The following is a 21,327-nucleotide window of genomic DNA, read 5'->3' as shown; positions in this document are numbered from 1 at the left end:
TTTTCTTCTATTAAAGTATGCGTTCTAGTCTATCTTTCATCTACAGCCGGATAAATTTCCTGCTAACTTAAGAAAACACTTGTTGTTATCGACCGCTCCGTATATTTCCCCCAAGCATCAAATATCTTTTCATTTATTTTGCAGTATGTTTTTCGGAAATTGAACCCCTCTTCCACCATCTGCCATTGAATGTCTATTAAATATCCTTCTTCTTTTAATATTGGGATCAATATATGAAACCTGATGCCTGCTCCCGTAGACCCTGGAATTCAGACGTCTGTGCCATCCTGAAATACATTCATGCCATATTAAAGAATGTCATCATATTAAATGTCATCATGTAATTAATAATGTCATATCAAGTAAATAATATTGATTGTCATCATGTAATAGGAATATTTAAGTAAACTATTAATGAATGTAAGTAGTTAAATTAACTCACCTTCACAATCATTATTCGTTCTGAACGCCATCATAAAAATACTTATATTATTTAACGAATACACAGAAGAATCGAACCAGGTCTGTCTGATATAGGAAACAAGTTCCCGTAAAGGGGTCTGTGTTTGCTATCATACAATTTTGCAAGTTTAACAAGGGAAAACTGCCTAGAAATGTATAAATAACAAATATAAAATCTAAACGATCTTCAATGTAGTTTGGAAGGGAAGTCCTGTCCGGACACGTGCTTCTTGGTGTACGTGGCCCTGGATGCCATGCCTTTGTTATATAAATCTTTCATTATAGATGTTATCTTTAAAGAACATTAATGTCACAACCAGAGCAAATACTCTAGACGTCATAATTAGTTTATATCACCTAAAATGCTATTTGTATGTACCTTAAAAGCATCGAATCAGATGTGAAATACGTCTGTGAATCAAATTCTTGGTTTTGTTTACTAGAGTCGTTTTTAAAGAAACTCCCGAATTATTGAAGTTAGCGGGAAGTCGTTTGAAAGAAAACTATATATTTAATATTAATTTTAAACTATGAAATGAGAACGCACAAGTAATGCAATGTCCTTGCATTAATAGAGACTTTTGGCGAGCGTAAATTCCTGGTCCATATTGCGTATCCGTAACGATTTTGCTTGTGACGTCATCAATGCGTGTGTATTTCTCATACGGGATACGGGAGCACCTATCGAACAGCTTTCATACGGAAAAGGTCACTAAAACATCGTCGTCTTTTTATCGTATTTTTGCTACTTTTAGACACTGAAATGGTGTGCCGTAGCGTTTTTAAGAATCTATGTGTATCCTAGAACACGAAGGTGTATATTTGATGTGATTTTAACCATGGCATAGACTGGAATTTAATCATTACTTTTGATGAGCTTTTCGCGGAATTTTCATATTTTTCCTGTTTGTCTGCACGCTTGTTGATCTACGTGCTAAATTTAGGGAGGCGGGACCTTGCAAATCTGTAAAAGGGGTATATTTTTAATAAGATTCGACACTAATTTTTATACGCCCACATTTTCATGTGGACGTATATTGTCGTCGCCCCTGTCCGGTCCACAATTGTTTGTGGACACTCTACAGGTCACAATTCTTATCCGATTTTGACGAAACTTGAAATATAGGTTTATCTCCAAAAGATCTCGAATGCTTTCGATATTGGCATGTATCGGATCGAAACTTCATGGATTATGGCCCCTGTTTGTACGAAAAATCAAGTTTTTAGCTTGTGGACCCTATAGAGGTCACAATTTTTATCCAATTTTGTTGAAACTTGAAATGTAAGTTTATAACCCAAGGATCTCGGTTCCTTTTGATATTCGCGCATATCGGACCGTAACTTCCTGAATTATGGCCCCTGAATCGCGTTTTTAGCTTGTGGACCCTATAGAGGTCATAATTTTTATCCGATTTAAAAAAACGTATTATTATATCACCGTTACACCCTAAGGACGGCTGAGTTCTAATTTCGTGAAAATCGGCCCGAAATTGACAGACAAAATGGCCGCTGTTCGTTCTCAAATAGCGTAAAAATATGGTATATCAAGGTTGTGTATCCTATGGAGGTCTCAATTTTTATCCGATTTTGTTGAAACTTGAAATGTAAGTTTAAAACGCAAAGATCTCGGTTCCTTTCGATATTTGCGCATATCGAATTGTAATTTCCTGATTTATCGTCCTTGATTGTAGGAAAAATCACTTTCTTTTTAGCTTGTTCTCTATCCATCTCTCGAAAATGTGGGCGTATCCTGCCTGGCAGCCGCTTTTTTTTAAAAAAACTCAGCGACTGTCGAACGACTTCACTCCCTTCAGGAATTTGTAGGCTAGGTACCTGACTAGTACTGATGTTGATCTTGGTAGATATCTGCCATCATGCTGTAATAGAACTACGCTCAGCTCAGCTACCCGTACGTAGACGGCGCGAAAACCTGCCAAAACTCTAGAACTAAATTAACGCAACGTGTCACGTGACGATACGGATACGTTTTACGGATGGAAAAAATTCCACTTGCCAAAAGTCTCTATTAATTTGAAATTATCGTATCGAATTCGATAATATCAGTATTAACCGATCCAGAATACATTTAGAAATTTATGACTATAGCACAGTCGGTAGACAGGCTTAAAGATACGATAACGAATTGGCAGTTCTGACTATAATAGTTAAAAACTAGATAATGTAAAGGCAATTTGCTGAAAATTTCATTCAGATTGATCCACTCTGAATCGAAAACTCAGCGGTTGAAATTTCCGGCTAGCCTTGGTCATCATTACTAAAGTCAGTACGATAAACAACATAGTCTCGATTATCCATTTAATCGTTAAATCGTGAAGGAAAGTTATGCAGTAAATCGGCTCATAATCCACTAACGGTCACAGGGAGCGATGCCATCTAGCGTCGATTATGGTCTGGATAGGTTAATTAATGTCTAATTAATAATTTAGATAAAATTTCAGGCCTAAAGAAAGACCTGCAATAGACAGATTTAGCTCTTGCATAATGTATGTTTAATCAGTGACTATAGTGAATTTTAAGTTTATTAATAGCATGAAAATGATGTCTATAACTAGAAGCAATGGGAGTATTTCGAATTGATTGGATTCCGTTGTGACGAGACTACGTCAGCCTACCGGTACCTGCCTAGTTTGTTTCCCGTGTGATTCATGACCTAGCCAAGTCTATTCAATTCTAACCTAGAATATACATGTAGATTATTATTTATAATCTTACCTGTGCAGCCATAGGGATATAAACTCTTTCATGGACATCGCCCAATATGTCGGATCGTGTCTGAAGCGACCAGTCTACGTCATTAAAATCTAAGTATAGAATCGGCTTATGTGTTTATACATAATGCTATGGTACCATTGATCTACATGATTAGATCAAACAACCCCAAAACGCATTATTCATAGAGTTATATACTAAACAGAAAAAAAGTCAGTTATACGATTTCAAAATCAGAGAGGCACTTTAATTAAATCATTCTAAAAAACGACTTACTAAATGGATCAAAGCAATTTTTTGTAAACAGTATGTTGACACATTAGTGATTAATTCACCACAATTACATGACATTACGAGAAGATTTAGAGTCTGTACATAGTCTATACATCAGTATCTGGTGTGTCAATAGCAGCGTCTGTACATGGAGTGGACCAGGCGATTGATGAACGCCATCGGCACATGGAACCCCACTCTTAGAAAAGTTTGGCGGTGTGGTAAAGGGGGTCTATTCAGAGTAACATACCAACCTGACGTTTCTTTTGCTAATTAGTATATATAGAAACTAGAGTCCGCACTGAGCATCTGTAAATACCCGGAAATTCACTATGTTTAACAACAATCGAAATAACTAAACTCTGTCCATCTATTTTGAAATGTGCACTATTATCAGATTTACTCACCCAAAAATATATACTATTCAAAAAAAGTAGGGGATATTTGATTTTTAAGTGTTATTAAAGTCACCTAATGAAACTGACGAAGAAACAAATGACAAAATGAAATGAAGTTCACATTCATCGATTTATTCCAAATGATCGTTAGACTAAGTAAGGCACAGACTGACCATTATAAGGGTAAAATGATACCCGGGGTCAAACAGCAAAGTTACCACAGCATCACAACCAAGTCAGTAACGGGTAAATCCTCCTCTGTTTGCCAAACAAGCATTGATCCGACGTGGCATACTCCTAATGAAACGTCTAAGGTCATTTTGGTCCAGATTGTCCCATTCCTGTTGCAACGCAGCAGCAAGTTCTTGGACATTGGCAGGACGTTGTTGACGTTGACGTAACCTCTGTCCAAGCATGTCCCAGACATGCTCGATGGGGGAGAGGTCGGGACTCAGTGCTGGCCAAGGTAATGTGGTGATGTTCTGTTGTTGGAGGTAACCTGTAACGATCCTGGCCCTGTGACATCTTGCGTTGTCATCCTGGAAGATGAAACGGCGGCCATGACGTCGTGCGACCGGCACAACATGGACTGCCAAGATGTTGTCCCGGTAGTACTGGCCTGTAACACGCCCTGCAACAACATGTAAAGCCGTTCTTCCAGCAACAGTGATGCCTCCCCACACCATAACAGAACCACCCCCAAATCGATCATGTCTGATGACGTTAACGTCTTGGAAGCGCTCGTTTCGACGACGCCACACCCTCCTACGTCTGTCCAAAAAATCAACAGTGAACCTTGACTCATCTGAAAACATCACATTGCTCCAGCGTCGATTATCCCAGTGTTGACGATCCCTACACCAACGACGTCTTGCCTGAATGTGATGATCTCTCAAACAAGGGATCACGCGAGGACGTCGGGCGCGAAGGTGACCCCTATGCAGTCGATTCCGAATCGTCTGGCCACTCACTCTCACACCAGTGTCTGTTTGAAGACGATCGCTGATCTGATTTGCTGTGATGACACGATTTCTCAAGGCCAAGGTACGGATAAATCGATCCTGGGCTTGAGTTGTCGCCCTTGGTCGACCTGAGCGTGGTCTGTCCTGTACAGATTGTGTATCACGGTATCTGGACCATAGCCTGCTTATGACAGACTGAGAAACATTGTGCCGATCTGTAGCATGCAAAGGGCTCGTAACCTTTCATTTTGGGTAAGCCGACGCATATCAAAATTTGTTTTCTGGTCACTAAAACAATTAAACTGATGTTTCCACCCTGGAATTCAATGCCACAATGACTGTAACATTCAAAGTAGAGTCGTGCAAATCTTGGGTTGGACCCTAATGATGATCCCAAGCATCACCTGCATTCCATGCGGTAGCTATTGGTGCGTTTGGGCGTCACATGTAACTGGAAATGTTTCTTCTGTTAGGTTCTATAGTGACTTTTTTCGTAGTCATTTGCATATTTTAGTATTATGCCCCCAAAATCAAATATCCCCTACTTTTTTTGAATAGTATATATACACCAACTGCCAAACGACACGTAATATAAGGGGAATAACTACACATCGTTATTTTCCCATTAGAATGCAGCCCACCAAAGATTGTTTTTCAATAAAATTAATTGTTCATTATTGTCTCTATTATAACCGCTGTAACGTTTCCACAGATTTTCATTTGGCTAAACACTCATATTTGATTTGACGATTAATCCGGTAATGTCTTCTTCCAAAGCTTATATGAGGTTGCTGTTGAACACTGAAATTCAGGTTTTCATAAATGGGAAGTATCAGAATAGTAGACATTTAACTGTCCTGAACGCTTGAAATAAGGAAATTTGAAACTCTATACTAGTAAAAACGTAACTATCAATCATACATCATCGTAACAACCCTCTTAACATTTTCTTTCCACCGCAAATTCATAAATATTCACCAAACCGTAACAAAAACTGTAAATTCAAACCACTGACCAAAACTCCAACAAAGGGGCGCAATTTAAAATGAGGAAAAGTAGCAAAGGTGAGATTTGCTATACATACTGGGAACAAAATTGTCCAATAAGTGAGATTAAAGTTGTTCTGTAGCTAATTCATGTAGGCGTTAGATTGGGTAGGGTGGGTGGCTCCCGACGCTACAGGGGTTTAATGGGCGCTAATCGGTTAGGAGCTGAAATTTCGCTAATCCCATTTTAGTCTTGCGATTTTTATTTACTAAACAAGTTCGTTGTAAAGGGCTTAAAGTTTATACGAAGTTACTCTTTTGGGCATTTTCATACTTTTCGGCAATCCTATGGACCCTGCCGTCCTATTATTCTATTATTGCCGTTGATGGTTAATATTGACGCGTGCACAGAAAACCATTCACACCACGAATTTTAGCCATGCCGTTCTCAGAACCTTTCCGAGACCACCGCAATAGAGTAATCCAGATCTGAACCGTTCTTAGAACGGGACGTTTGATCTGTTCACACCACTCAAAATTTAAACGTTCTGTTTTCGGAATTTTTCCTGAATTTCTTAAAGGTTCATACATTAACCCTAAAGATTGCTTCTTCTCTGTACCCTGGTATTGCATATCTTTGCTGAATAGCGAAGGTGTTGTTTCATTTATTTGCGTTAAAAAAATACACTTCATCAATAAGTTTAAATCATGACGGTCTACTAATTAAAGAGAGATAACTCCACTTCCCAAACTTTCTTAAGTTTCCTCAGAGATATAATGGAAATTGATCGATTGTCCCCTGAGACAAAGTCGACAAGAAGTTTAACCACATTCCATTCTATATCTTACTGGGATTCTGTTTTAGAGATATCACTTTCCGGCTGGCGTATTATGTCTAATTATTTTGTTTAATATTCCCTTTACTCAATCCGTGAGTGTTAAAAGGAGCTAATATAATAATGTATAATGAATGTATATAACCTGATTTACATTCAATCGTTTCTATTTTACTGTAATTTCTAATCAGTTATATTTGGCGAAATACGCCAGAAGTCTCAATCGAATATCAATCTCTAGCGTCTGATTATTCCAGTCTACACCGATAGTACTTATTGCGCATGGTCTCCAGATAAGAATATGACGTCACCGATTGACATGACTTGTGGAATATGTCTATCCTCGTTCTTCGAGTCCCTTTTCAAAGTCGAAGAATTTGGATAATATTGAGTTCGAGACTTAGTTACTTTAAGCCAATTTAGGTTGACCATATATTATGCCTCTCGGAGATCAGACCCCACGTTGTGATATGGGAGTTTACTGACTCTCCATTCTTTTGAATTCGTCCACTGATCTTTGTATTTATAGTATATACTTTCATCGAGAGAAAGCATGATTCATTATATTCCGTTGATTTCTCTAAGCCGATGGTGGATGCGTTCGCATATCGATTTAGAACAAATGGTGTCCGAAATATAATAAAGTCGTTATGGCTTGGTCTGCCACCATAGATATTTTATAAATATACATATGCTATTTTGTTTGCATATACATGTTTATATTTTATAACTTTTCACAAATCAATGTATCGACAACGGGGTATTTTCTGACAAAGCATGCGCACTATTCTAGAAAAAATAACGATTTTCCGCCACAGGTGTCCATGTTCATGACGAACATTGTTATACTCAAGCATTGTTGTGATAAGTTTCTTAAAAGCAGTATTTGTATATGATAGCCAATATGAAATTCAAGATTTTTCAGTTAAGTCTAATTCTTTTATTAAGTTGTGTGACTTTAGTTTCAACCGCTGAAGATAACTCTGACAACGAAGCGGGTGTGGACGATTTTTTCAGTAGTCTCTTCAGCAGTATCTTTGGAAGTTCTAAGGAAGACTCTAATTTAACCCAAACAAATGAGTCATCATCGAACAGCAGTTTATCAGTAAATGGAAGTTCGGAACCCTTAAACATAGGGACACAAAATATCCGAGAATCGGGAAGTTATCAAGGCACTACGGAATCCGTCCCAATACGAAATTCCGATACTACGGAAAATGTTAATTCCCAAAGTTCCGGGGTTGAATCTGAATTTGGTACTACCGAGACGGTGTTTGCAGAAACAACGCCAATACACAAACAGGCTTCAGAATCGTATGGGATTTTTTCAGAAACAGCGCCACCCCAACAGGTTTCTCAATCGTATAATATGTTAACAGAAACATCGCAAGCACAAGAACAGGCTTCAGAGTCGTATGGGTTGTTTACAGACGTAACGCCAACAGAAGAACAGGCTTCAAAATCGTCCATCGGAGATTTTTTCTCCAAATTATTTTCGGGTGCTGAAGAGACCAGCGACATTACGGAAACTATCAATAACGCTACAGCCAATTACGCTGTACCAACAATGAAATCGCCTGGTGTCTGTAAAGCGAATCCTGATCTTAGAGACTACTGCTCTTTACCAGAAAGTCTTGGTATATATCTAAAACAAAATTACACGATCGATTATTTGGAATCTACTATCTTTGACTGCGATGTTATTCGGCAACTGAAAGCCAATTGTTTGCCGGGAGAATGGTGCCTATCTAAACATATAGTGTTCAGTTTTATGCAAAGTTCGGACCAATTTTTAAGCAGTCCCATTTGTTCTTCTGGATTACAGACTTGTTTACAAACAGCAAATAAAGATCAGGAAGGGTGTGCTATTAGTAAGGTAATTTACATGTTTATATAAACACTTTCAATAACGGCGGGGGTAAATCGGTTTTTAAATCCACACTAGTATGGCAAAATTATTGACGTAATCGCAAATGTTTCTCTCCAACAATAGTATAAGAGTAAAGGGGTGAGTAAGGAATTGGCAATAAGGCATAACTTTATGTTATAGGTTATTTTACCAGATACTGTTACATTTATCAGTTCATTATGGGTAAATGTGTAAACATGGTTGTATGTTAATTTCACAATATCACGGGAGGACAATGCTGTGCTTGCTTAGTATTTGCTAAATTTCTGATACTTTCCCAACTTTTTTGGTGTCCACTTTGATGGTTAGTGTTCAGTGGAGAAAGATAAAGCCCCGTCATCTATTCCTCTCTTAAGATCTTCGCACAAATTCCAAACACATTGACCAATTATTTTAATTTACCGTTCTATTCCTGACATTTCTATGACTTGTATATCAACGCCTACCGGTATTTATATCGTATGCCCTCTAAAAAAATCAAGGTAAAGAATTAAAATCGACAAAAAAGCCCTGTCATCTATTTTTCTCTTAGGATTTTCGCACAGATTCCAAACACATTGACCAATTATTTTAATTTTCCGTTCTATTCCTGACATTTCTATGACTTGTATATCAACGCCTACCGGTATTTATATCGTATGACCTCTAGAAAATCGAGGTAAAGTACTAAACTCGACAAAAAAAGAAGAAAAAAAGAACTACAGCTTGCACAGTGACGCTTATTTCTATGACATGCCATTTAAAATATCAAGTTAAGGGTGGAGGTAATTTTAAGCATGTCTAGCATTAAAAACGACCAAACAAAGAACTACGGCTTGTCTTTACCCGGGCAATATCCCAATCATTACCAATCTATAAGGCCTTGACTAAACGACAGAATGTATGTATTTCAGCACAATTACGACTATTAATTAAACAGCTTTTCTACATTTTGCGTCGAGTTAAATTGTAAGAGGTTGGCTTTAATCGGTTTGTTGACATAGCTGTGTAAATTCGTAACGGACTTTAATCAATATCGGATATATTACAGGCACCATCTTGAATGGCAAATTAATGATATAAGTATATGTATACGTATATAAGGTATATATTAAACACACCATATGTTACCTCCAGCAAATTTAAACTGCGATATAGCTATTTGTCATTTAAAGTAGCCATATTTCTTTTTGACCCTGTATAAAGACCAACAAATCTTTTGAAGATAAAAGGGAGTAAATCCCACTATTGATTTGTTTTGTTTAAATTTAAAAAAAAACCCACAAAATGAAATGGATTGGGGTTTCACGTCCTACTCGCACAATAACAACAAAAAACAAAACAACACACAAAATATCCAACACCAATCAATTAAAAAAAACAAAACTTTATAAAGAGTATTTTAATTTCATTTTTGGCATAGCACAGGTGTTCAAAAATGATTTTGGAAATAATTTTATTTTAGAAAGAAGAACATACAGCAAAAATAAATAACAATTGATATTAGGTGTTTGGTAAACAAATCAGTGTTTAGGATAAGATTTTACAAGCAGCCACTCCTACTTAGAATTATTTGGTTTCATCTCTAATAAATGACCAAGCATTTTCTTCACAAAAGTGTTCAGTATTATTAAAGGTAGTTTTAATGTTGATGCAAAATGAAACATTTATAGAATTTATAACGGAGATTGGAGTCAAACAGTTTTCGTTCCAATAGCGAGTTTCAGCGACAGCCAAATTTACCGATTCATCGATGTTTGCTGCGGAAGCACCGATGCATAAAATTTAACTTGATATCAGCACTAACAAACACTAAAATTGTATTAAGGGGTCACTCTTATAAAGCTGCCAGTTATGAAAATGCCCTTGAGCGGCTGCTGCATACAGTACTATAATTATAATCTGGATTTTTCTAGCAACCGTAAACCATTCATAACAAAACACAACACAAGGTATATATGGATATAACTACTTCTCTATTATTTAATAACGACGTTTCGTAACACATACAGGTCACGTTTTCAAGTTAATGATAAATATCCATCTAGTCAGCCTATGTATACATATTAAAGCTTACATCAGCTTAACCGTAAACCAATTAGTAACATTTCCTCTGGCTACTACCCCACTATAAAATATGTGGGATAGCTGTAACAAAAATTAATATGTAAGAAATAAGTGTATTTTTCTTTCTTTTCAGAATATTTACAACACAGATGCAGCTGTACAATTATTATGTGAAATAGGCTCTCAGGCCGGATTGACATATGAATGTTTTGGTCGCGTGAGAGCAATGCTCCATGTAAACTTGGCTGATGTTCTTCGGGGCGACAAGGTAAGACGAATCTTTAAATTATATATAAAAAAACTTCAAAGGTATTTTATTGTATTTATAGCCATGTACATTGTATTGATTAATAATTATAATAGGCTTACACTTCGCTGAAATGAATAATTTCTTATTATATTACTTGTAGTCGGCCTGACTTCTCAGATTCGATCGTGTCTTCTCAATATTTGCGGCATACCTAAAGCTGCAGAATGCCAATTGAAGTTTTTGTCAAGTATCTAATCCTAATCCACGATAAATTGTATTCAAGTTGATTATTTAACATTTAAAAAAAAATAAAGATATTAACGGATGATATTCGCCTGGTCTGGATTCAGTCGGATTACAAAAGGTTCACAATAAAAATAAAATGAAATGGGGTTTAACTTCCTACTGTTCTACTACTGCTGGACTAATGTAGACGGGCACATGCCATGTAGTGTGGTTTGAGTGAACTTTTGCCCGGAGAATTTTTTCTCCATTTCAAGATAATCTTCAATATGCCATATTCTGAGCCGTCTATTGTACGTTGATAATGAAATATATCTTGGATTATTTTGTCTATATTATGATATATAGTATTCTTGATTCAAGTAATATTGTCTGCATAAACCATTTTATCGATTTATTTTAAAGATTCTAGATGATAGCAGTAACCCAACAGAATGTGAAACACAGATGGGACAGGTAGGGCACCGAACTGTTACTAAACACTATAGCTAGGAGCATTTGTTTTGTTTTACGTTTGCATTTGGAGATACATCCCTTCGATGTTCTACGTCCTCTTTACTACATGTATTCTTACTAACCACCGACAAGGGGTCAGTATCCCCAAAGTATTTGCAAACAGTGGCCGACAAGGAAACAAATTTTACAGATATGCATAATATAAGTTGAATTTAAATCGGATAGAAATTGTGAACTCTAGAGGGTCCACAGACTAAAAACGCGAATTTTCGTACAATCAGGGGCCAGAATCCATGAAGTTACTATTCGAATATCGAAAGGAACTAAGATCTTCGGGGTATAAACATAGGTGTTAAGTTTCATCAATTCGGATAAAAAATGTGACCTCTGGAGGGTCCACAACCTTGGTATTAGTATTACATACTTTTACATTATATGTACAATTTTCACGAAATTCGGACTCAGCTGTCATTAGGGTGTAATGGTGATAACTGTGTACGGTTTTTAAAATAAACAGCCGTGTTTGGCCACAAAGGAGAACATGGGCATCTGATGGGTTGCCACTTTAAACCTCGTAAACCTTGAACAATAACAAACACAAAAATTTCATTAACAAGATTAACAAAGGGTCCAATGTTTTCTTTTATACTTACATACTTATTGGCTGCATACTTTTTTAAAAGTCTTTTTCAACAAAAAGGGTAATATCTAACAAATGATAGTATGGCTTAATCACGACCGAAACATTTTCTAAAAAAGCCACCCCCCACGCCCCCGTGAACGCTTTAAAGATTGCTCTATGGCCTATATGGAAGGCCCCATCAGGCGGCGAATAGGCCTAGTCAAGCGACATATATCACCGTAATCGCGATTATCATTCTATTTTACAAGAAGAGACTGGGGTTTACATGTCTGGAAATTGCGGGGAACTTTGTCGACCAACACGATCCTCCTTTTAAAGGATACATTATGTCAGAGCTAAGTCATCCAAATGCAGATCCTTTGTTTGGCTTCAAGTACTTGATAACGATAAGAGAATACTTGTCGAAACGTCGTGCTATATGTGTATAAACCAGTGATTGTTTTCCATATAAATTGTGTTGTGTTTTTTTAACTCACTAGATGATTGGATGGTTTTGATTTTCAACGGATCTGAACACGATTGCTAGTTTATAATTTAATTATAAAGCAATGAATATTGAAACTACGCTGTTCTTCGCACAGAATGAAGTAATTTGACTGAAATTTTCAACATTTTCCCTTTTCATTTTTTTAAAACTATTGTAGCGAGAATTGTCAGCTCATTTTCGAAATAGTACATAATGCATCTTTAATGGACCAGCTTTCTTGCTTATTGAGACCCTGTCAGTAGCGAAATGCAGACAGATTTGATAGCATATAGGTGTACGCCACAAATTAACTGCGACAATTCTGAAGCCGGGTTTCTACAGTGGTTTGTATAATGCAGATTTTCATACTAATTTATGTGTTACGAATTCGTACAGGTTTCACCATTTACAGTGAACTTGTTTTCAGCAGACAAAAGAAAATCAAAAATAATTTATGGGAAGAGCTAATAAAATATATAGACAGGATTTATTTCTTGTTATATTAAATTTATTGTGAGCTTACTTTTTATAGTTTCATTTTTCTAGCCCATAAGATATGTACAGTTCGTTAAAATAAGTTTTCAGGTTAGACTAGATGACCTAATTATCATTGAGGAAACGTATCTTTAAAGATGCGAACAGATAAAAAGTCGCTCGATTCACGCCGCAACTAGGTAATTTTCGTAACACCGCCACCCAACCCCACCACTAAGTTGTAGATGCGTTGTACCATTCTCCGAAGAGAGGCTTAATATGATACAGTTTGCTTGTGCATGCAAGATCCCAGACCGTGATGATCACTCCCTTTGATATCCATGTGAACATGAAATCGTGAGTGTCAGTGAAAACGAACATAAAAATATGTGGGAACTGTGAAAGAATCTGTAATAAAACAGCATTAAGTTAGAAAGAAATCATTTTTGTTACCCAATTTAGACAATAGTTGGACAGACTCTCTCTGTATAGGACTCAGGGTCTGGTGGCCTATGTTAGATTAACCGAATCCTATTTACATCTATCCGAGGTCTATGCTATTTACAACGTTGTTTTATTTAATAAATATATCTCTTTTGTAGCAAATTAAACAGTACCTATGTTTATTGGACCTGTGTAGTTACCAATCTAGTTCGTTGATGAGGTAAGTACATATGAGGTCTGATTGAAAAATGATTACCCCAGTTGTCTGTAAGAGTGTTATCGATAGGCCTGCAGCTCATCGACACTAGCTGAACATTGTAAACTCCTGCATATCAGTAACTTATTTTGACAATAAGGAACATCCTGTCAAATGATGCCTTATATATATGACGCACGGAGAACTAATTTTATTTCAAATGCCGAAAACTAAAACCTTCTGATTTACAATTCATAAATCGATAATTCTGTAAATCACATAGGTGTTTGGAAAAAGCATTTATATTCTTTTTCCTTTGTTGGTGTGAGCAAGCTATTATTTCTCAAATAAATAAAATATAGTTAAGGGTACATGGATATTAATTTAATTGAAAAAAAAGGGACTTTTGATCAAATTAGGAATATTAAGTGAGACATATTTCAGTGTACACATTAGGAAATGGTTATTCTAGTTTAGTAATTTAGTTTTAATTTTCAGTTTTAAACCATGGCAGTGGTTTTTGAATGATGTCGATGGATTTAAGTCTATGTGTAAATATAAAAATGTATGCGGTATTAAAGAAAGGGAGATAACCACCACAACCTTACTTACTACAGCCCAACCAGAGATAAACAAAAACGTGGCTGACAATAGCAATATTGCTGATGAACAGATGAGTTCAAGCCAAGATAATGCAAATACAGAGGTAACATATTTTGAAACTGAATGCGAAAATGAGACAATATCCCATCAAGGCCAATGAAGACAGGCATACGCCATGGCCTACTCTTACTCTAATGTGTACACAGGACCTCGGAATTTCGTCCCATCCGAACGACTAGACAGCCGTTCTTGTCGGGCATTACGTCCTGCACCACTGGCTAGGGGAAACCAGGCCGGAAAATTCCGATGAACTCCTCGGTCAACACCGGGAGCGAACCGGCGACCTCCAGGCTAGGGAGCCAGCATCTTACTTAATTAGCCACCGTGGCACCTTCTGCAGTAAGCACATAAAGGGGTTACTAAAATGAGTTGTTATCATGTATTTACTCTAAGGGATATGTTTAAGACACAATTGGTAAGATATATATTCCTGACAATAACAAAGGGCTTCATAAATAAATATTCCGCTTACTAATTTGTGACTTCCAAACCAATATATTAGAAGTGATATTTGATACTTTAATTTTTTATATAGTAAGAGTTCCCATAGCTTTTGTTGTCCTTTTTTATTTGATATCATTATGTTTATAATATTTCAGCATGGTGTTACGCATTCGTTTGGTGCCGGTACCAGAACAAGAATGTTAGTTGGACTCACGGCTGCGGTTCTTGTTGCAACGTTTGGATTGACCATGTTGGTTTGTGCCTTATGGAAGCGAATCAACAGGCACAGTAAGCGGTATCACCCAGGTTATTCTAAACTAATGAGTGAAGAAGCACAACCATTATATCAATGACAGTCACTGTAACACCGATGCTAATCGCATGCGTGAAACAAATAAGTTAACTATAGGTCTATTACGAGTAGTGTTTTGTTACGCATGCTTATTTACCAAATGTCAAAAGATTGTATAAAAAGTTAATCGCATGATACATTACCGTGGTTTAAAGACATCTATCATACAGGGGATTGTGCAAATTATTCAGATCCGCGGTTTACTAACGTGGTCATTTTCGAACAACCATGATCATACTTGCTATTGTGCCAATGAGTATTATGCCTTTGTTATTGTGTGACAAGGCATTTAGTATGCCACTCGTAAACCAGTAGAGGTTCTTGCGTATTAAGTTAACTTTACATGTCCCATGGTTGTTTTCTACCTACATTGTATAGTTTGTACATAGATAAATAGTCATATTATTGATATTATCTTTACATTGTTAGTTTCAATGCGATTTCTCGCAATATGTTAGTTTTTGTGGGATTAGTCGCAATTTTTGTTATTTTTTAATGGGATTTGTCGCAATTTGTTAATGTTTAATTGAACCTTTTTTCATTCTGTTAAAATATTAATGCATTGAAGTTGGTGAAATGAAATGAAATAGGGTTTAGCGTCCTATTTTTCTGCTATGACTGGGCACAAAAGACGGGCATACGCCATACAGTGTACTATCAGGATAATTTAGTCCAGATAGCGGCGCTACGGTCCACTTTCTTTTCGAATTCCAATTGTTTAGGGTTCTTTCATGTGCACCCCAACATGTATACGCGACCCCTTTTTTCGTCCTATTCGAGCGACTAGACGTTGTCCCTTACCAGGCTGAAGTAGAGTGGAATGATGTGTTCATTAGCGACGTGGGCTGGTTCCAAATAGTAAGACCTGTTACTCATTTTAGATTTATTTTGAAAAACAAAATCTGTTAAAGCTTAACACTGATTTATTTATAGACTTACAATGGTTAACCACGATGATCCGTCTTCATTAGCTCAGTCAATGCAGAACAGTGGGTCGTTCAATCCCATTTCATGTCATTTCGTTAACCACGACAGATTGTCATCACACAAAACAAATCTTTGGTGAAATTAGAAGTTGGATTTTAAAAATGTGCCCGTTTTTATTGTTTTTATTACCTATTATTTTCTTACTGTAGAAAATGGAATTATAATTATTGTGTCATGAAATTAACTGACTTTGACCAATTGTTCAGACCAATTTTGCTGCCTACCTGCAATGACTCTTTAAGTTATAAAATGCGAACTCGATTTGAAATCTTGACATTAATACCATTCACTCGGTACGTTCCTGTTTGACATTACTATACTTTTCATTCTGTGCATGCATAGATTAAATTCACTATGAAACTGATATAAAAGTTTACGAATATCTGCAAACGAATTTTCTAGCTTAGCTTTATGATGTAAACTAAATGCCTTTCTTGTAGTTTGTTTTTGTAATAAATGATACAGAATCACATTGGTATGCTCACCACATTTAATATTCCTGGGCTGTTGGATATGGCAAGTGAAATTTTGTAGGGTCAGATTCAAGCTGATCTTCCCTAGTGATTTTCCAGATGGCAATATCGGCATCCGCGTCATGTTTGTATAAGGGACAGACTCGAAAAGGGTTGGTGTAAAAATACCCCCCCCCCCCATCGCCCGTCGATCTTCCAGCGAAATATATCTATGATTTCATCTTTACCCCCGTCCCACTCCTCATTTAGAATACACCGTCATTCACAGAATGTATCTCGGATTCCTCTTTTGATGTGTATGGCATATATCTTTGGTTCGTATATAATCTGGTATTTATAAAAGTAAATGTCTACTACAGTAATTAAATATGTCATTTGACTATCAGATATGTGTGCCTAAGATAAGGAGATTAAAAAGCACCATTCTATTTGTAAGTCAACCAAGAAAGAAGTCATGTTAACAAAATGTGGATGTTATACCTTCGCAATCATACTGGCGTGAATCTAAAGCAGTCATAATTTAATCTCTAGGATTGTGCATAGAAATATGAAATTCTCAAGAGTTTGAGCGTCTATACAATACATGTTAATTATGTTTTATATATGCATTGACAATCGAGGAAAAATGACAAACATGGTTAACCGGGCCACCCCAAATATATTACATTGAATTACACGCGCTATTTCTCTGTGGAAGACCTTTGGAAACCTCTGTCCTTGTATTATACATGTGCATCTCTCTTAAGCTCCGTGGGAGACTTTTGGGAACTTTCGCCCCTTGAGCACTTATCGAAGAAATGCAAACATTTATTTGCCTTGTGTTTGGCGATAAGTCCCCGAATTCCCAAGTGCCAAGAGAAACATCCCTACATAAGTTATATTGGTAATTGATCGCCGTGATTATCATGACCTGCATACAGCGGAATTTATTAATTGGTTTACGAAACCCAGATCAAACTTGAACGGCTCATTATTTTGAGCCTAAACTTTCGGACAAACTATTTGATGATTTTTTCACATTTCGACCTTTAATTTGCATACATAAAGATGGTACTGCTCCTTCAATAATCATCCCGTCGTTTGTCTATCTTATCAGCCACCACCATCTCAACGATTTTATTTTGATTTATTATACAATGTATAAATGCACAATATTCAAGAATATGTAAGTAAAAGCTTTCAGACTGTACACAATAAAAAAAAACCTCTCTAAAATGAACATTGGTCATGTAAATATTCAGATTAATCACTCCTACCGGAAATACGAGATAATTTCCCGGCCTTGATTTAATCGGTTTAAAAACAATTCCATCAATTAGAATTTGCGAACACCTTACGATGACACCTGGTCATGACGTCACCCGACAATCAACACACTTCTGCAGTATATTGCAACATGGCGGAAAGGTCAACTTGGAAGAAATGTAGACCTGCTTTGTCGACAGACTCTTGTCAAGGGCAAGAAGCGAGAAAATAGAAAAAGTAAAGATTACCATTTACATAAGGGACAGCATAGATACTTTACCAATTGTTTGTTATTGTTTTCAAGAAGATGAAGACGGTTTTACGATTTTCGTGACCCCTACCCCACCCACTGTGTTACTAAGAATATTATTAAATTTCTATCTATAGGAATGAATGAATTAAATGGGATTTAACGTCCTACTTTTCTACACCATCCGGGCTGATGAAGACTGACATTTTAACCTTTCTATTTAATTAATAAATTGACCCCTCTGTGTTTCATAAGCTCGTTCATAATCGGTTGATATAATTGAAGGAAGTGCAGGGTTCACAGAATATCGTAAATAAAAGTGTGCTTCACTAGGTAAACCTATCGCCATTTTGTTTGAGAATTTTGAAACAAAGTTTCATGAAACTGAAAATAATTTTTGTCTCTGTGTAAGCGGATTACAACCACATATACAATTTTCGAATAGGGCGACTATTCAGGGCAGAGAGATAGTTAACGTGTTATGTAGTGGTGTGCTGTATGAGGTTACGTAGATAGTTGTCTGTGTGCAGAATGTGGTTAGCCTTCGTAATGCATTTAAGGAATTACATTCTTCATTTGTATGAGTTATTTGATCATTTACCACGATATATTGATATATGAGTACATATTATCTGTCTCATTTTAATGTCAAGTAATAGTAAAACGAATAAATGACAGAAGATCAGTAATGTTGAAATATGGAAAAGCAAATACACTTTCAAGATCACTCGATACAACTTTTCCTTCTGAGGATTTCATATTGTTAACGATTATTTTTTTGCGCACTTTTCTATTTCTATTTCTGACCATACAGGGGCAACGGTGGATCGGTAAGCATGGCGCTGGCTCTCTAATAAGCAGGGCCCGGGTTCGATCCTGGTATTGGCCTAGAACCTACTAGAGATTTCCTAGACTGGTATCGCCTTGTCGTTGGTGCAGGATGCCTAATTTGCTGGAGACGAACCTTGCATAATGAAGAAAATTTTGCCTTGAGAGCGGCGCTATGGCCTACTCTCAATTCGAATTCCATTTGTCAATGTGTATACGGAACATCCGAACGATTAGATACTGCCCTTACCATGCCCTCCGTCCTGCATGGTGAATTACGACACCCTGCTTTAAAGATACATTATGGGAGATTCGATAACGAGTTGGCAGTTCTCACTATAATAGTTAAAACTAGATAATGTTAAGGCAATTTGCTGAAAATTTCTTTCAAATTGATCCACTATGAACGGAGAACTAAGCGGTTGAAATTTCCGTCCAGCCTCGATAATCATTACTAAAGTCAGTACGATAAACAGCATAGTCTCGATTATCCATTTAATCGTTAAATCGTGAAGGAAAGTTGTGCAGTAAATCGGCTCATAATCCACTAAAGATCGCAGGCTAGCGATGCAATCTAGAGTTGATTATGGTCTGGATAAGTTAATTAATGTCTAATTATAATTTAGATAACATTTCAGGCCTAAGAAAGACCTGCAATAGACAGATATAGCTCTTGCATAATGTATGTTTAAGCTATTCCACAAGTAATGGAATTAAATGAAAAGAAATGGGATTTAACGTCCCACTGTTCTGCTTAGACTGGGCTAATGAAGACGGGCATACGCCATACAGTATGCTATGAGGGAAATTTTGCCCGGGCAGCGGCACTATGGCCTACTCTTATATCGAATTCCAACTGCCAAGGGATCGTTTACGCGCACGCCAATGTGTACACGGGACCTCGGTTTTTCGTCCCATCCGAACAACTAGACAGAGTTCCTGCACCACAACTAAGGACGCTGGAAGGCTAAAGAGGTAACCAGAGGATGATCGCAAAGTAGGATTAGGAGTATATAATTCTAAAACGTTGCTCAAATAAGAAGGTGCCATGTGATTAAGACATTTAAAAGGTAATAAAAGTATTTTAAAACGGATTCTAAAACGAATGAGGAGCTAGTGTAAATGGTATAATACCGGAGTAATGTGGTCATTAAAACTAGTTCTACTTATAAGTCTGGCAGCACTATTCTACACCTTTTAAAATTTATCCATCAATCTTCTGGGAAGGCCAATTAAAAGAGAGAGAGTTATCCAAACTAGAAGTGACTATTGAATTAATTAAAATCTCCGTAGCTTCCTCGGAAATATTTTTACTTATACGACTTACGTTTCTGATATGGAAATAACATGATTTACAAATATTACTGACTTGTTGTTCCATGGACATCTTAAAATCAAATACTACAACTATATTGCGAGCAGAAAGAGAAGGATATACGAGCGTACATTATATTCAGCTTTTCTAATTTCCTTATAAAACGAATCATTAAAGATACATTATGGGAGATTAGATAAAGAGCTGGCAGTTTTCAAAACAACTGTTTAAAACTAGAGAATGTAAAGGCAATTTGCTGAAAATTTCAGTCAAATTGATCAACTCTGAACCGAGATTTTAGCGATTGAATTTTCGGCCTAGTCTCGATCATCATTACTAAAGTCGGTACGATAAAAAACCTAGTCTCGATTATCCATTTCATGATTAAATTATGAATGGAAGTCGAACAGCAAATCAGAACCTAATCCAATAAACATCGCAGGCTAGCGATGACATCGAGAGTTGATTATGGTCTGGATAAGTTAGTTAATGTCTAATTAATAATTTAGATAACATTTCAGGCCTAAAGAAAGACCTGCATTAGGCAGATTTAGCTCTTGCACATAATGTATGTTTAAGATTTGATAGTAGATTATCGGATCCAAAAGACAAATACTCGGTTTTGTCAGCGTTCGGTTTCAAAAAGTGAGTGGATATGCATGTATGGATTTCACCTATACATAATTCGACTTGGGTAGTGGTAACAGCTGCACCAGTTGACGGTTTAAATGATAAGTATAACTGTGTGTCGTCAGCGTTTGGATGTGTACAAACTAATCAGTATGCGTCCTGAAACTGTCCCTTGCGGAAATCCATACTCAAGAATAGTTACATCGGACGAGCGACCGTTGACTGAGACACACTGTTGGGGCCCTATTAAGTAAGACCTAAGCAGTTCAAGAGCACTATCTGCGATACCAAAACGTGAAGACGTGTAATTATGACAGGTAATGGAATTAGGTTTAACATCATTATACCTTTCTGTACACACGGGGC

The 21,327-nt window shown here is 36.7% G+C and overlaps 1 protein-coding gene across 1 annotated transcript; it reads left to right on the top strand.

The window, feature by feature from the left end:
- Positions 1 to 7,480: 7,480 nt before the first annotated feature.
- On the top strand, positions 7,481 to 16,690 carry LOC126832166 (uncharacterized). Its single transcript, XM_050562871.2, has 6 exons — positions 7,481 to 8,523; positions 10,736 to 10,870; positions 11,501 to 11,551; positions 13,737 to 13,798; positions 14,273 to 14,480; positions 15,037 to 16,690. The coding sequence occupies exons 1-6, from the start codon at positions 7,540 to 7,542 to the stop codon at positions 15,232 to 15,234; spliced, it is 1,638 nt and encodes a 545-aa protein (XP_050418828.1). The 5' UTR covers positions 7,481 to 7,539; the 3' UTR covers positions 15,235 to 16,690.
- Positions 16,691 to 21,327: the final 4,637 nt, after the last annotated feature.

This window comes from Patella vulgata, chromosome 9 (assembly GCF_932274485.2).
Source record: "Patella vulgata chromosome 9, xgPatVulg1.2, whole genome shotgun sequence".
In the NCBI taxonomy this organism is placed as follows: Eukaryota; Metazoa; Mollusca; class Gastropoda; family Patellidae; genus Patella; species Patella vulgata.
Note: the sequence above shows the minus strand (reverse complement) of the source record. Positions and strands in the feature narration are given on the sequence as shown.

Bases quoted from the DNA above. Each gene is read 5' to 3' on its own strand.
- LOC126832166 (XM_050562871.2), top strand. From the start codon at position 7,540: ATGATAGCCAATATGAAATTCAAGATTTTTCAGTTAAGTCTAATTCTT. The intron at 13,799-14,272 runs GTAAGTACATAT...TTTAATTTTCAG, and splicing joins CAATCTAGTTCGTTGATGAG to TTTTAAACCATGGCAGTGGT. The intron at 14,481-15,036 runs GTAACATATTTT...ATAATATTTCAG, and splicing joins AAGATAATGCAAATACAGAG to CATGGTGTTACGCATTCGTT.